At 44.3% G+C, this 17,580-nt stretch overlaps 1 protein-coding gene across 1 annotated transcript; it reads left to right on the plus strand.

Moving 5' to 3' along the window:
* The first annotated feature begins 973 nt into the window (after positions 1–973).
* LOC147965627 (uncharacterized) lies at positions 974–1,603 on the plus strand. The gene has a single exon (XM_087530535.1). The coding sequence runs from the start codon at positions 974–976 to the stop codon at positions 1,601–1,603; it is 630 nt and encodes a 209-aa protein (XP_087386661.1).
* The last annotated feature ends 15,977 nt before the right edge of the window (positions 1,604–17,580 follow it).

Here is a 17,580-nt window from a genome sequence, read left to right on the forward strand (position 1 = left end):
TTTCTTTGTTTATGTATGTACGTATGTATGTATCTGAAATAATTGATATTTTTCTAAGCTCACCAATTTTGTCTTTTGTTGCCAGATTCAGCTCTTCCAATCTGACGACAGCCACCCGTTTTTACTGCTGCTTCTGGTTTGACTGACGTATTTTTCTGTATCGTGGTGCTCCATAGAAGTCTCAGCACCAAGCTTACCTGTTTCTTTCGGGTTCATGTGGCCATACCATACTGACAGTGTTAGTATTTAGTATTGTAGTGTGTAGTGTCAGGCCAGCTGAATCTTGAAAAGAAATACCCCGCAAAAAAAAGAATCTTGAGAAGAAATGACGGGGCGCAGGAATGAGCAGTTGAGGATCCAGCTACTGTTTACATAAAGTTTCAAGAGGCATCTAGTTTCAGTACTTTTAAGCTGGCTGCACTTTCTAGAGCTTAACAATCTGCTCTTATGTGGTACCACCTCCGTACACTAATATAAGATGCTTTTGCAGTTCAATTTGAACGGCAAAAACGTCTTGCATTAGGTTACAGAGTGTTGAGTGTACGTTATATACTGCATATATATAGGACTTAGCTCTGTATTTATATCATTGTATCTCTCTCCTTGTATATTTGTACAGCTTGGAAGACAAGTAGAGGCCGATCCATCCTGTACCTATATATGTGCATCATGCACACCAATAATTATCGATTCGTGCAATCTCATTCTTCCTAACTAACATGGTATCAGTTTAGCATGCCGATCCTATTGCCACCTTCCGCACCAGCCGCCACCGCCGCCTCTTTTGCGTCGCCGCCGCCGCTGTACACCGCCGCCACCGCGCCCCTTCCCCTCGCAGCCGCCGCTCTCCTCTCTGCCGCCGCTGCCTCCCTCCCCCAGTCGCCGTCGCGCCCCAAAACCCTAACCCTAACCCGCGCCGCCGCCACTAGCCTACCCACCCGAGCCGCCGCAACCCTCCCTTGTCGCTGCTCCCATGGCGTCTCCCCTCTCCAGCAACTCCAACCCGTTCGCCGGACTTGTGCCTGACGCCACCGTCGTCCGTGATCTCGACATCCACACCCGCGTTCCCATCAAGCTCGACCAATCCACCTCCTCGTACTACGCGTGGAAGACCTACTTCAACCTCGTCTTTCGCGAGTACCACCTCGTCGAGCACGTCGACGGGACCGTGGATGGCGATCTCATGGCGGACGGTCCGGACTGGGCGGTCATTGAGGCCTCCCTCATCCAGTGGTTCTACCTCACGGTCTCCCCGGACATCTTCCACACGGTCGTCTCGGAGGATGACGATGCGTGTGCCGTGTGGACCAAGATCAACAATCTCTTCACCGACAATAAGTTTCAACATCTTGTGTTTTTGCAGCAAGAATTTTTCGGGTGCCACCAAGATTATTCCTCCATCGACGACTACTGCATGCGTCTGAAGCGCCTCGCCAACGAGCTCCGCGACATCGGCGCCAAGGTGTCAGACGAGCTCATGCTTAACACCCTCACCGTCGGCCTCAATGAGGATTTCGGCAACGTGGCCTCGAACCTCTCCCTGCTGCCGAACCCGACCTTCCAGTCCGTCGCCCGTATCTACGCTTGGAGGAACGCCGGATGAAGAAGGTCAAGGCCTGTGTTCATCACACCGCCCTCGCCGTCGGGACATCTCGCGGGCCGCCGCAGCCCGCACCGCCCCAACCACGTCCGCCGGCGCCACCGGGGTACTTTCCCCTCCCACCCGCTCCACCCGCACCTCCCGCTCCTTCGCAACAGCAGCAAGGCGGGGGCGGCGGTCGCCACAACCGGCGTCGTGGGGGCGGGGGTGCAGGTCGCCCCCACCACCAGCAGCAGCAGCCGGGGTATGGGGGGCTCCACACCACCATCAGCCCTCCCCGCCCTGGGCCGTCGGCCCTAACCCGTGGACCGGCGTGGTCCACGCTTACCACATGCCGGTCCCACGGGCTCCGGGCATCCTCGGGCCGCACCCGGCCGGGCCTCAGGCACACCTCGCCGCCGCACCTCACCAGGCGGGTGGGGGTGGCTACGCACCGGGCGGCTATGCCCCGGGTGGCTACGCGCCCCCTCCGGTGCCTGCCTCCTTCGCCTACGCACCGCCGCCCGCACCGGCTCAGCTTCCTCCGTCCCCTTGGGATCCTGCACTGCTCGCTGCGCTACACTCGGCGCCGTCTCCCTCCAACTACGGAGGTGGCGGTGATTGGTACATGGACACGGGGGCTACCGCCCACATGAAGTCGCACCCCTGTAACCTTGCCTCTTCCTTCCCGGTCACCACCTCGAACCGCATCACCTTTGGTGATGGTTCCTCCGTACCCATTACTCAGGTCGGTCACAGTTTCTTTCCGTCTAATTCTCTGCCTATTAACATGACTAATGTTCTTGTCTCATCTCACCTAGTTAAAAACATTGTCTCCATTCGTCGTCTTGCACGTGACAATCCTCTCACTGTTGAATTTGATGGTCTTGGTTTCTCTGTGAAGGACGCCCGTACACGGATGGTGCTCCACCGATGTGACAGCCCCGACGACTTGTACCTGGTGCATTCCGCCTCCACCGCCACCGCCACCGCCTCTCCAGCCGCCCTCTCCGCCGGTGTCGACCTTTGGCATGCACGCTTGGGTCACCCCAACTCCACCGTCCTTCGCCAGATTCTCAAGAGTTTTTCTTTTTCATGTAATAAATTCGACGAGCACACTTGTCATGCTTGCCGTCTCGGTAAACATGTTCGTCGACCGTTTAGCGAGTCAAACGCTATTTCTTCTTTTCTGTTTCAGTTAATCCACAGTGATGTTTGGACATCTCCCGTTGCGAGCAACATGGGCTTCTTATATTATCTTGTTTTACTTTATGATTACTCTCATTTTGCGTGGACGTTTCCGCTCTGTCGCAAGTCCGATGTTCTCGCCACTCTCACGGCCTTTTACTCCCACATCGCCAACCAGTTCGGGCGCCCTATTCTCACCCTCCAGACTGACAACAGAAAAGAGTTTGACAATGCTGCCACCCGTCACCTTCTCGCATCTCACGGCACTACCTTTCGTCTCACATGCCCGTACACATCCCAGCAGAACGGCCGCGCCGAGCGGATCCTCCGCACTCTTAACGACTGCGTCCGCACGTTGTTGATTCACTCCAACGTGCCCCCTCGGTTCTGGCCCGATGCACTCGCCACCGCCTGATGACCCACAAGTATAGGGGATCTATCATAGTCCTTTCGATAAGTAAGAGTGTCGAACCCAACGAGGACCAGAAGGAAATGATAAGCGGTTTCCAGCAAGGTATTCTCTACAAGTACTGAAATAAGTGGTAACAGATAGTTTTGTGATAGGATAATTTGTAACGAGCAACAAGTAACAAAAGTAAATAAAGTGCAGCAAGGTGGCCCAATCCTTTTGTAGCAAAGGACAAGCCTGGACAAACTCTTATATAGAGAAAAGCGCTCCCGAGGACACATGGGAATATCGTCAAGCTAGTTTTCATCACGCTCATATGATTCGTGTTTGGTACTTTGATAATTTGGTATGTGGGTGGACCGCTGCTTGGGTACTGCCCTTACTTGGACAAGCATCCCACTTATGATTAACCTCTATTGCAAGCATCCACAACTACAACAAAAGTATTAAGGTAAACCTAACCATAGCATGAAACATATGGATCCAAATCAGCCCCTTACGAAGCAACGCATAAACTAGGGTTTAAGCTTCTATCACTCTAGCAACCCATCATCTACTTATTACTTCCCAATGCCTTCCTCTAGGCCCAAACAACGGTGAAGTGTCATGTAGTCAACATTCACATAACACCACTAGAGGAGAGACAATATACATCTCATCAAAATATCGAGCGAATACCAAATTCACATGACTACTAATAGCAAGACTTCTCCCATGTCCTCAGGAACAAAAGTAACTACTCACAAAGCATAAACATGTTCATAATCAGAGGGGTATTAATATGCATATAGGATCTGAACATATGATCTTCCACCAATTAAACCAACTAGCATCAACTACAAGGAGTAATTAACACTACTAGCAACCTACTAGCACCAATCCCGGACTTGGAGACAAGAATTGGATACAAGAGATTAACTAGGGTTTTGAGAGGAGATGGTGCTGATGAAGATGTTGATGGAGATTGCCCTCTCCCGATGAGAGGAGCGTTGGTGATGACGATGGTGATGATTTCCCCCTCCGGGAGGGAAGTTTCCCCGGCAGAACAGCTCTGCCAGAGCCCTAGATTGGTTCCGCCAAGGTTCCGCCTCGTAGCGGCGGAGTTTCGTCCGAGAAGAAGGCCACCAGAGGGCCACCAGGGGCCCACGAGGTAGGGGGCGCGCCCAGGGGGTAGGGCGCGCCCCCACCCTCGTGGGCAGGGTGTGGCCCCCCTGGTGAATTTCTTCCGCTGAGTATTTTTTATATATTCTGAAAATGTCTTCCGTGAAGTTTCAGGACTTCTGGAGCTGTGCAGAATAGGTCTCTAATATTTGCTCCTTTTCCAGCCCAGAATCCCAGCTGCCGGCATTCTCCCTCTTTATGTAAACGTTGTAAAATAAGAGAGAATAGGCATAAGTATTGTGACATAATGTGTAATAACAGCCCATAATGCAATAAATATCGATATAAAAGCATGATGCAAAATGGACGTATCAACTCCCCCAAGCTTAGACCTCGCTTGTCCTCAAGCGGAAAGCCGAAATCAAAAAATATGTCCACATGTTTAGAGATAGAGGTGTCGATAAAAATAAAATACGGACATGAGGGCATCATGATCATTCTTAGAACATCAACTTATATAATTCTTGCCATATGATTTCTTATGCCAGAGTAATAATTCAATGACAATTTCAAGTATGAATCGTCAACTTCATTGACAACTAACAAACTATAATCTCAGTCATTGGAGCAATTGCAATTTATCATAACATAGGAAAGAGTCAACATATAAGAGCTTTTCAGCAAGTCCACATACTCAACTATCATATAGTCTTTCACAATTGTTGACACTCACGCAATACTTATGGGTATGGAGTTTTAATTGGACACAGAGAAAGATAGGGGCTTATAGTTTTGCCTCCCAAAGTTTTACCTCAAGAGTAATGTCAACGGTAATAGTTCATGAAAACTCACATCCAATTAGCCATATATACCAGGATCTTTCCAACATACTGTACTTGTCAAAGGATAAAATATAAAAAGGAAAGGTGAAGATCACCATGATTCTTATGCAGAGTAGGAGATAAAAGTAAAAGATAGGCCCTTCGCAGAGGGAAGCAGAGGTTGTCATGCGCTTTTATAGTTGGATGCACAAAATCTTAATGCGAAAGAACGTCACTTTATATTGCCACTTGTAATATGGACCTTTATTATGCAGTCTGTCGCTTTTATTTCTTCCATATCACACGATCGTATAAAGATTATTTTCTCCCACACTAATAAGTCATACATATTTAGAGAGCATTTTTTATTGCTTTGCACCGATGACAACTTACTTGGAGGATCTTACTCAATCCATAGGTAGGTATGGTGGACTCTCATGGCAAAACTGGTTTAAGGGTATTTGGAAGCACAAGTAGTATCTCTACTCGGTGCGATGAATTTGGCTAGCATGAGAGGGAAAGGCAAGCTCAACCATGTTGGATGATTCATGACAATATAATTTATCTCAGATGTAAGAAAACATAACCCATTACGTTGTCTTCCTTGTCCAATGTCAACTCTTTAGCATGTCATATTTTAATGAGTGCTCACAATCATAAAAGATATCCAAGATAGTATATCTATATGTGAAGACCTCTCTTTCTTTATTACTTCCTATTAATTGCAACGATGACCAAAACTATGTTTGTCAACCCTCAACAACTTTTACTCATCATACTTTTTCTATGTGAGCTCATTACTCTCCATGAGATCCATATGATCTCTTTGTTTCTTTTTATTTCCTTCTCTTTTTCTTTTATTTACTTAAGATCATGGCAAAAGAATCAAGCCCTTGACTCAACACTAATCTTTATTATATAGCTCACGGACTCGATTACATAGAAGAATTATAAGGCGAAAGTCATGACTAGATCAAACTAAGAACTTTTATTCTACTAGATCAAGATATTACCAAAAGGATCGAACTAAGAAAAACGGTAAAGATAAAAGTGATGGTGATACGATACCGGGGCACTCCCCAAAGCTTGGTAGTTGCCAAGGGGGGTGCCCATACCAGATACTCAAGTCTTCTTTGTTGGTGGAGACGGTGGTGATTTTGTTGATGGTGTAGGCTTGTCGTCCTTCTTCCAAGGCATAGGCTCACCATCATAGAAGGATGACTGAGTCTCCTGGAACCTCAAATCTGCAGCCAAACTCATCCTCTTGAATCTATATTCATACTCACAGTTTTGATTTTGTAGGTCATAGATCTGGGCTTGGAGGTGCTCGTTCCTCTCATGAAGCTTGAAGATCGCCTCCCCAATGTCCTTGACGTCCAGCTTGTGGTTGTTGGTGAACTCCGTGATCATGATGTGATTGGAATCGAGTCCATGCTCCACCATCTCCTAACACTTGAAAACTTCTTGCTCCAATGCCTCGAGCCTTGCCTCCATGCTTCCGATCTTCCTTGGTCCCTCGGCATCACGGATGTGCAACAACCCTCACGCATCTCAATGGTTTGAGGGTGTTGCAGCACTTCTGTGAGTTAGGGGTTGATGACCTTCTCGAAGAAATGGACCTTGGGGGCGCTTGAAGACGACATGACAACCTGGATCTGTCAGAAAAACAACTCGAAACGAAAACAGGAGATTTTTGCGTGATACAGGAGTCAAAACCTTCGGGAGATTATATAATGAATTTTTACCGACCAAAATACGTGTCGTGTATGAAAACGGAGTCCGGAGAGCCCACGAGGTAGGGGGGCGCGCCCAGTAGGGTAGGGCGCACCCTCCACCCTCGTGTTCTTCCCGGACTGCTACTTATTTTTCTATTTTTCTAAATATTCCAAAACGGAGAAATATTGCCTTAAAAACTGTTTTGGAGTCGGTTTACTTACCGTACCACATACCTATTCCTTTTCGGAGTCTGAAACGTTCCGGAAAGTGCCCCTTACGTATTCCTCCGGGGTTACGGTTTCAATAATATTGGTTTCAACATTTATGGGATTACCTGAGATATAATGTTTGATTCTTTGACCGTTCACCACCTTCGGATTTGTGCCTTCGAAGTTGTTGATTTTTATGGCACCGGAACGATAGGCCTCCTCGATAACGTAAGGACCTTCCCATTTAGAGAGAAGTTTTCCTGCAAAAAATATTAAACGAGAGTTGTATAGCAATACATAATCACCTACATTAAACTCACGCTTTTGTATCCTTTTGTCATGCCATCTTTTAACTTTTTCTTTAAACAACTTGGCATTTTCATAGGCTTGGGTTCTCCATTCATCAGGTGAGCTAATATCAAATAACCTCTTCTCACCGGCAAGTTTGAAATCATAATTGAGTTCTTTAATAGCCCAATATGCCTTGTGTTCTAGTTCGAGAGGTAAGTGGCATGCTTTTCCATAAACCATTTTATACGGAGACATACCCATAGGATTTTTATATGCAGTTCTATAGGCCCATAATGCATCATCAAGTTTCTTGGACCAATTTTTTCTAGATCTATTAACAGTCTTTTGCAAAATTAATTTGAGCTCTCTATTACTCAATTCTACTTGACCACTAGACTAAGGATGATAAGGAGATGCAATTATATGATTAACATCATATTTAGTAAGCATTTTACGGAAAGCACCATGAATAAAATGTGAACCACCATCAGTCATTAAATATCTAGGGACTCCAAATCTTGGAAAAATAACTTCTTTAAGCATTTTAATAGAAGTGTTATGATCAGCACTACTAGTTGGAATAGCTTCTACCCACTTAGTAACGTAATCAACAGCAACTAAAATATGTGTATATCCATTAGAGGAAGGAAAGGGTCCCATATAGTCAAAGCCCCAAACATCAAATGGTTCAATAACGAGTGAATAGTTCATAGGCATTTCTTGACGTCTACTAATATTACCAATGCTTTGACATTCATCACAAGATAAGACAAACTTACGGGCATCCTTGAAGAGAGTAGGCCAATGAAAACCAGATTGCAATACCTTATGTGCAGTTCTATCTCCAGCATGATGTCCTCCATAAGCTTCGGAGTGACACTTGCGTAGGATCTGTTCCTGTTCATGCTCAGGTACACAACGTCTAATAACACCATCTACTCCTTCTTTATAAAGATGTGGATCATCCCAAAAGTAATGCCTCATATCATAGAAGAACATTTTCTTTTGCTGGTATGTGAAACTAGGTGGTATAAACTTAGCAACAATGTAATTAGCATAATCAGCATACCATCGAGCAGTATGAGAAGCATTTATGACATTTGATGGCTCATCAGGAAAGCTATCATCAATAGGAAGTGGGTCATCAAGCACATTTTCTAACCTAGACAAGTTGTCTGCAACGGGGTTCTCAGCTCCCTTTCTATCAACAATATGTAAGTCAAATTCTTGTAGTAAGAGAACCCATCTAATAAGTCTAGGTTTAGCATCTTTCTTTTCCATGAGATGTTTAATAGCAGCATGATCAGTGTGAATAGTTACTTTAGAATCAACAATATAAGGTCTGAACTTATCACAAGCAAATACAACTGCTAAGAATTCTTTTTTAGTAGTAGCATAATTTCTTTGAGCATTGTCTAGGGTTTTACTAGCATATTGAATAACATGTAATTTCTTATCAACTCTTTGTCCTAGAACAACACCTACAACATAATCACTAGCATCACACATAATTTCAAAGGGTAAATTCCAATCAGGTGGCTGAACAATAGGTGCAGAGATCAATGCTTTCTTAAGTATTTCAAATGCTTCTACACAATCATCATCAAAGACAAATGGTATATCTTTTTGTAATAAATTAGTCAGAGGCCGAGAAATTTTTGAAAAGTCCTTAATGAACCTCCTATAAAATCCGGTATGACCAAGGAAACTTCTAATACCTTTGATGTCCTTGGGACATGGCATCATTTCAATAGCATCAACCTTGGCTTTATCAACTTCAATACCTCTTTCAGAAACTTTGTGCCCCAAGACAATACCTTCATTAACCATAAAGTGGCACTTTTCCCAATTCAAGATAAGATTATTTTCTTCACATCTCTGCAAAACTCGATCAAGGTTGCTCAAGCAATCATCAAAAGAAGATCCATAGACGGAGAAATCATCCATGAAAACCTCACAAATCTTTTCACAAAAGTCAGATAATATAGCCATCATGCATCTTTGAAAGGTAGCAGGTGCATTACATAAACCAAAAGGCATACGTCTATAAGCAAAAGTACCAAAAGGGCATGTAAAAGTAGTCTTTGATTGATCTTTGGCTGACATAGGTATTTGAGAGAAACCAGAATAACCATCTAGAAAGCAAAAATGTGTATGTTTGGATAATCTTTCTAGCATTTGATCGATAAAAGGTAAGGGGTAATGATCCTTTTTAGTTGCCTTATTTAATTTGCGGAAATCAATTACCATCTTATAACCTGTAATAATTCTTTAAGGGATCAATTCATCTTTATCATTAGGAACAACAGTAATACCTCCCTTCTTAGGGACACAATGGACAGGACTTACCCACTGACTATCAGCAATGGGATAGATTATACCTGCCTCAAGGAGCTTTAGTATTTCCTTTCTTACCACTTCTTTCATTTTAGGATTCAGCCGTCATTGATGATCACGAACTGGTTTAGCATCTTCTTCCAAATTAATTTTATGTTGACATAGAGTGGGACTAATGCCCTTAAGATCATCAAGAGTATACCCAATAGCAGCACGATGCTTCTTCAAAGTTTTCAATAATCTCTCTTCCTCATGCTCTGAAAGGTTAGCACTAATAATAACAGGATATATCTTTTTCTCATCAAGATAAGCATATTTAAGAGTATCAGGTAACGGTTTAAGCTCAAACACGAAATCACCCTTGGGTGGAGGAGGATCCCCTAAGATTTCAACAGGTAAATTGTTTTTCAGAATATGTTCCTGTTTAAAGAATACTTCATCTATTTCCCTTCTTTCATTCATAAACATGTCATTTTCATGATCTAGCAAATATTGTTCTAAAGGATCACTAGGAGGTACGGCAATAGAAGCAAGACCAATAATTTCATCCTTACTGGGTAATTCTTCTTCACGGTGTTGTCTACTAAATTTAGAAAAATTAAATTCATGAGTCATATCATCTAAACCGACAGTAACAACATCCCTTTTGCAATCTATGGTATCAGTAGCAGTGTTTAAGAAGGGTCTACCAAATATAATGGGACAAAAGCTATCTTGTGGGGAACCAAGAACAAGAAAATCAACAGGATATTTAGTTTTCCCACACAAGACTTCAACATCTCTAACAATTCTCATTGGTGAAATAGTATCTCTATTGGCAAGTTTAATTGTGACATCAATATCTTCTAACTCAACAGGTGCAATATCATGCATAATTTCTCTATAAAGGCTAATAGGTATTGCACTAGCACTGGCACCCATATCACATAAGCCATGATAACAATGATCTCCTATTTTAACAGAAATAACATGCATGCCTACCACAGGTCTAGGTTTATATTTAGCACAAGGTTTAGCAATTCTAGCAGTTTCATCACAGAAATAAATAACATGCCCATCAATATTATCAGACAAGATATCTTTAACAATAGCAATATTAGGTTCAACTTTAACTTGCTCAGGAGGTGTATATGTATTAATATTGCTTTTACGAACCACGGTTGAAGCTTTAGCATGATCCTTTATCCTAATAGGGAAAGGTGGTTTCTCAACATACGCAGTAGGAACAATAGGATCATTATAACTGACAATCTTTTCTTCAACTTTAATAGGTGCAGCTACTTTTACTTCTATGGGAGGATGATATTTAAACCACTTCTCCTTGGGGAGATCAACATAAGTAGAAAAAGATTCACAAAAAGAAGCTACTATCTCAGAGTCAAGTCCATATTTAGTGCTAAATTTACGGAAAACATCGGTATCCATAAAAGATTTAACACAATCAAAACTAGGTGTCATACCTGACTCCTTACCTTTGTCGAGGTCCCAATCTTCAGAGTTGTGTTTAATTCTTTCCAATAAATCCCATTTGAATTCAATAGTCTTCATCATAAAAGAGCCAGCACAAGAAGTATCAAGCATGGTGCGATTGCTTTCAGAAAGCCAAGCATAAAAATTTTGAATAATCATTTCTCTTGAGAGATCATGATTGGGGCATGAATATAACATTGATTTAAGCCTCCCCCAAGCTTGAGCGATGCTTTCTCCTTCGCGAGGCCAAAAATTATATATATAATTGCGATCACGATGAACAAGATGCATAGGATAAAACTTCTGATGAAATTCCAATTTCAATCGTTTGTAATTCCAAGACCCCATATCATCACATAGCCTATACCATGTTGATGCATCTCCCTTCAAAGATAAATGGAAGACCTTCTTCTTAACAACATCTCCGGGTATACCTGCAAGCTTAAATAATCCACAAACTTCATCTACATATATTAGATGCTCATTGTTGGGGAACGTTGCAGAAAACAAAAAAATTTCCTACGGTTTCACCAAGATCCATCTATGAGTTCATCTAGCAACGAGTGATCGGATTGCATCTACATACCTTTTTAGATCACGCGCGGAAGCGTTCAAAGAACGGGGATGAGGGAGTCGTACTCGACGTGATCCAAATCACCGGAGATCCTAGCGCCGAACGGACGGCACCTCCGTGTTCAACACACGTACGGTCAGCATGACGTCTCCTCCTTCTTGATCCAGCAAGGGGGGAGGAGAGGTTGATGAAGATCCAGCAGCACGACGGCGTGGTGGTGGATGCAGGAGTCACCACAGCAGGGCTTCGCCGTTCTACTACGAGAGGGAGAGGTGTAGCAGGGGAGAGGGAGGCGCCAAGAGTCAAGGGTGCGGCTGCCCCTCCCTCCCCCCCCTTTATATAGGATCCCCAAGGGGGGGCGCCGGCCCTAGGAGATGGGATCTCCTAGGGGGGGCGGCGGCCAAGGGTGGAGTGGCCCCCAAGGCAAGTGGGGCGCCCCCCCACCCTAGGGTTTCCAACCCTAGGCGCAGGGGGTGGGCCAAGGGGGCACACCAGCCCACTATGGGCTGGTTCCCCTCCCCACTTCAGCCCATGGGGCCCTCCGGGATGGGCGGTCTGACCCGGTGGACCCCCAGGACCCATCCGGTGGTCCCGGTACAATACCGGTGACCCCCAAAACTCTCCCGATGGCTGAAACTGCAGTTCCTATATATAATTCTTCACCTCCGGACCATTCCGGAACTCCTCGTGACGTCCGGGATCTCATCCGGGACTCCGAACAACTTTTGGGTTACTGCATATTCATATCTCTACAACCCTAGCGTCACCAAACCTTAAGTGTGTAGACCCTACGGGTTCGGGAGACATGTAGACATGACCGAGATGGCTCTCCGGTCAATAACCAACAGCGGGATCTGGATACCCATGTTGTCTCCCACATGCTCCTCGATGATCTCATCGGATGAACCACGATGTCGAGGATTCAAGCAACCCTGTATACAATTCCCTTTGTCAAGGTACGTTACTTGCCCGAGATTCGATCGTCCGTATCCCAATACCTCGTTCAATCTTGTTACCGGCAAGTCACTTTACTCGTACCGTAATGCATGATCCCGTTACCAGACACTTGGTCACTTTGAGCTCATTATGATGATGCATTACCGAGTGGGCCCAGAGATACCTCTCCGTCATACGGAGTGACAAATCCCAGTCTTGATCCGCGTCAACCCAACAGACACTTTCGGAGATACCCGTAGTATACCTTTATAGTCACCCAGTTACGTTGTGACGTTTGGTATAACCAAAGCACTCCTACGGTATCCGGGAGTTACATGATCTCATGGTCTGAGGAAAAGATACTTGACATTGGAAAAACTCTAGCAAACGAACTATACGATCTTGTGCTATGTTTAGGATTGGGTCTTGTCCATCACATCATTCTCCTAATGATGTGATCTCGTTATCAATGACATCCAATGTCCATAGTCAGGAAACCATGACTATCTATTAATCAACGAGCTAGTCAACTAGAGGCTTACTAGGGACATGTTGGTGTCTATGTATTCACACATGTATTACGATTTCCGGATAACACAATTATAGCATGAATAAAAGACAATTATCATGAACAAGGAAATATAATAATAATCCTTTTATTATTGCCTCTAGGGCATATTTCCAACAGTCTCCCACTTGCACTAGAGTCAATAATCTAGTTACATTGTGATGAATCAAACACCCATGGAATTCTGGTGTTGATCATGTTTTGCTCTAGGGAGAGGTTTAGTCAACGGATCTGCTACATTCAGGTCCGTATGTACTTTACAAATATCTATGTCTCCATCTTGAACATTTTCACGAATGGAGTTGAAGCGACGCTTGATGTGCCTGGTCCTCTTGTGAAACCTGGGCTCCTTGGCAAGTGCAATAGCTCCAGTGTTGTCACAAAAGAGCTTGATCGGCCCTGACGCATTGGGTATGACTCCTAGGTTGGTGATGAACTCCTTCACCCAGATTGCTTCATGTGCTGCCTCCGAGGCCGCCATGTACTCCGCTTCACATGTAGATCCCGCCACGACGCTCTTCTTGCAACTGCACCACCTTACTGCCCCACCATTCAAAATATACACGTATCCGGTTTGTGACTTAGAGTCATCCAGATCTGTGTCGAAGCTAGCATCGACGTAACCCTTTACGACGAGCTCTTCGTCACCTCCATAAACGAGAAACATTTCCTTAGTCCTTTTCAGGTACTTCAGGATATTCTTGACCGTTGTCCATTGTTCCTTGCCGGGATTACTTTGGTACCTACCTACCAAACTTACGGCAAGGTTTACATCAGGTCTGGTACACAGCATGGCATACATAATAGACCCTATGGCTGAGGCATAGGGGATGACACTCATCTCTTCTATATCTTCTGCCGTGGTCGGACATTGAGCTGAGCTCAATTTCACACCTTGCAACACAGGCAAGAACCCCTTCTTAGACTAATCCATATTGAACTTCTTCAATATCTTATCAAGGTATGTGCTTTGTGAAAGACCTAAGAGGCGTCTTGATCTATCTCTATAGATCTTGATGCCTAATATATAAGCAGCTTCTCCAAGGTCCTTCATTGAAAAACTCTTATTCAAGTAGGCCTTAATGCTGTCCAAAAGTTCTATATCATTTCCCATCAAAAGTATGTCATCTACATATAATATGAGAAATGCTACAGAGCTCCCACTCACTTTCTTGTAAACGCAGGCTTCTCCATAAGTCTGCATAAACCCAAACGCTTTGATCATCTCATCAAAGCGAATGTTCCAACTCCGAGACGCTTGCACCAGCCCATAAATCGAGCGTTGGAGCTTGCACACCTTGTCAGCATTCTTAGGATCGACAAAACCTTCCGGCTGCATCATATACAATTCTTCCTTAAGGAAACCATTAAGGAATGCCGTTTTGACGTCCATTTGCCATATCTCATAATCATAGAATGCGGCAATTGCTAATGATTCGTACGGACTTCAGCTTCGCTACGGGAGAGAAAGTCTCATCGTAGTCAACCCCTTGAACTTGCCGATAACCCTTAGCGACAAGTCGAGCTTTATAGATGGTAACATTACCATCCGCGTCCGTCTTCTTCTTAAAGATCCATTTGTTTTCTATCGCTCGCCGATCATCGGGCAAATCTGTCAAAGTCCATACTTTGTTTTCATACATGGATCCTATCTCGGATTGCATGGCTTCAAGCCATTTGTTGGAATCTGGGCCCGCCATCGCTTCTTCATAGTTCGAAGGTTCACCGTTGTCTAACAACATGATTTCCAAGACAGGGTTGCTGTACCACTCTGGTGCGGAACGTGTCCTTGTGGACCTACGAAGTTCAGTAGCAACTTGATCTGAAGTTTCATGATCATCATCATTAACTTCCTCTCTAGTCGGTGCAGGCACCTCAGGAACATTTTCTTGAGTTGCACCACTTTCCGGTTCAAGAGGTAATACTTCATCAAGTTCTACTTTCCTCCCACTTACTTCTTTCGAGAGAAACTCTTTCTCTAGAAAGGATCCATTCTTGGCAACAAAGATCTTGCCTTCGGATCTGAGGTAGAAGGTATACCCAATAGTTTCTTTAGGGTATCCTATGAAGACGCATTTTTCCGACTTGGGTTCGAGCTTTTCAGGTTGAAGTTTCTTGACATAAGCATCGCATCCCCAAACTTTTAGAAACGACAGCTTAGGTTTCTTCCCAAACCATAATTCATACGGTGTCGTCACAACGGATTTCGACGGAGCCCTATTTAAAGTGAATGCGGAAGTCTCTAAAGCATAGCCCCAAAATGATAGCGGTAAATCGGTAAGAGACATCATAGATCGCACCATATCTAATAGAGTGCGATTACGACGTTCGGACACACCATTACACTGAGGTGTTCCAGGCAGCGTGAGTTGTGAAACTATTCCACATTTTCTTAAGTGTGTGCCAAATTCGTGACTCAAGTATTCTCCTCCACGATCTGATCGCAAGAACTTGATTTTCATGTCACGTTGATTTTCAACCTCACTCTGAAATTCCTTGAACCTTTCAAAGGTCTCAGACTTGTGTTTCATTAAGTAGACATACCCATATCTACTCAAGTTATCAGTGAGGGTGAGAACATAACGATAACCACCGCGAGCCTCAACACTCATTGGACCGCACACATCAGTATGTATGATTTTCAATAAGTTGGTTGCTCGCTCCATTGTTCCTGAGAACGGAGTCTTGGTCATTTTACCCATGAGGCATGGTTCGCACGTGTCAAATGATTCGTAATCAAGAGACTCTAAAAGTCCATCTGCATGGAGCTTCTTCATGCGTTTGACACCTATGTGACCAAGGCGGCAGTGCCACAAGTATGTGAGACTATCATTATCAACCTTACATCTTTTGGTACTCACACTATGAATATGTGTAGCATTACGCTCGAGATTCATTAAGAATAAACCATTCACCATCGGAGCATGACCATAAAACATATCTCTCATATAAATAGAACAACCATTATTCTCGGATTTAAATGAGTAGCCATCTCGTATTAAACGAGATCCTGATACAATGTTCATGCTCAAACTTGGCACTAAATAACAATTATTGAGGTTCAAAACTAATCCCGTAGGTAAATGTAGAGGTAGTGTGCCGACGGCGATCACATCGACCTTGGAACCATTCCCGACGCGCATCGTCACCTCGTCCTTCGCCAGTCTCCGCTTATTCCGCAGCTCCTGCTTTGAGTTACAAATGTGAGCAACTGCACCGATATCAAATACCCAGGAGCTACTACGAGTACTAGTAAGGTACACATCAATTACATGTATATCTCATATACCTTTCGTTTTGCCGGCCTTCTTGTCCGCTAAGTATTTGGGGCAGTTCCGCTTCCAGTGACCACTTTCCTTGCAATAAAAGCACTCAGTCTCGGGCTTGGGTCCATTCTTTGGCTTCTTCCCGACAACTTGCTTGCCGGGCGCGGCAACTCCCTTGCCGTCCTTCTTGAAGTTCTTCTTACCCTTGCCTTTCTTGAACTTAGTGGTTTTATTCACCATCAGCACTTGATGTTCCTTTTTGACTTCTACCTCTGCTGATTTCAGCATTGCAAATACTTCAGGAATGGTCTTTTCCATCCCCTGCATATTGAAGTTCATCACAAAGCTCTTGTAGCTCGGTGGAAGCGACTGAAGGATTCTGTCAATGACCGCGTCATCCGGGAGATTAACTCCCAGCTGAGTCAAGCGGTTATGTAACCCAGACATAGTGAGTATGTGCTCACTGACAGAACTGTTTTCCTCCATCTTACAACTGAAGAACTTGTCGGAGACTTCATATCTCTCGACCCGGGCATGAGCTTGAAAAACCATTTTCAGCTCTTCGAACATCTCATATGCTCCGTGTCTCTCAAAACGCTTTTGGAGCCCCGGCTCTAAGCTGTAAAGCATGCCGCACTGAACGAGGGAGTAATCATCGGTACGTGTCTGCCAAGCGTTCATAACGTCTTGTTCTGCAGGGAGAACAGGTGCTTCACCTAGCGGTGCTTGTAGGACATAATCTTTCTTGGCAGCTATGAGGATGATCCTCAGGTTCCGGACCCAGTCCGTATAGTTGCTGCCATCGTCTTTCAGCTTGGTTTTCTCTAGGAACGCGTTGAAGTTGAGGACAACGTTGGCCATTTGATCTACAATACATGTTGTAAAGATTTTAGACTAAGTTCATGATAATTAAGTTCATCTAATCAAATTATTCAATGAACTCCCACTTAGATAGACATCCCTCCAGTCATCTAAGTATAACATGATCCGAGTTAACTAGGCTATGTCCGATCATCACGTGAGACGGACTAGTCAACATCAGTGAACATCTTCATGTTGATCGTATCTTCTATACGACTCATGCTCGACCTTTCGGTCTTCTGTGTTCCGAGGCC

This window comes from Triticum urartu, chromosome 6A (assembly GCF_056163025.1).
Source record: "Triticum urartu cultivar PI428250 chromosome 6A, HENAU_Tu73, whole genome shotgun sequence".
Taxonomy (NCBI): Eukaryota; Viridiplantae; Streptophyta; class Magnoliopsida; order Poales; family Poaceae; genus Triticum; species Triticum urartu.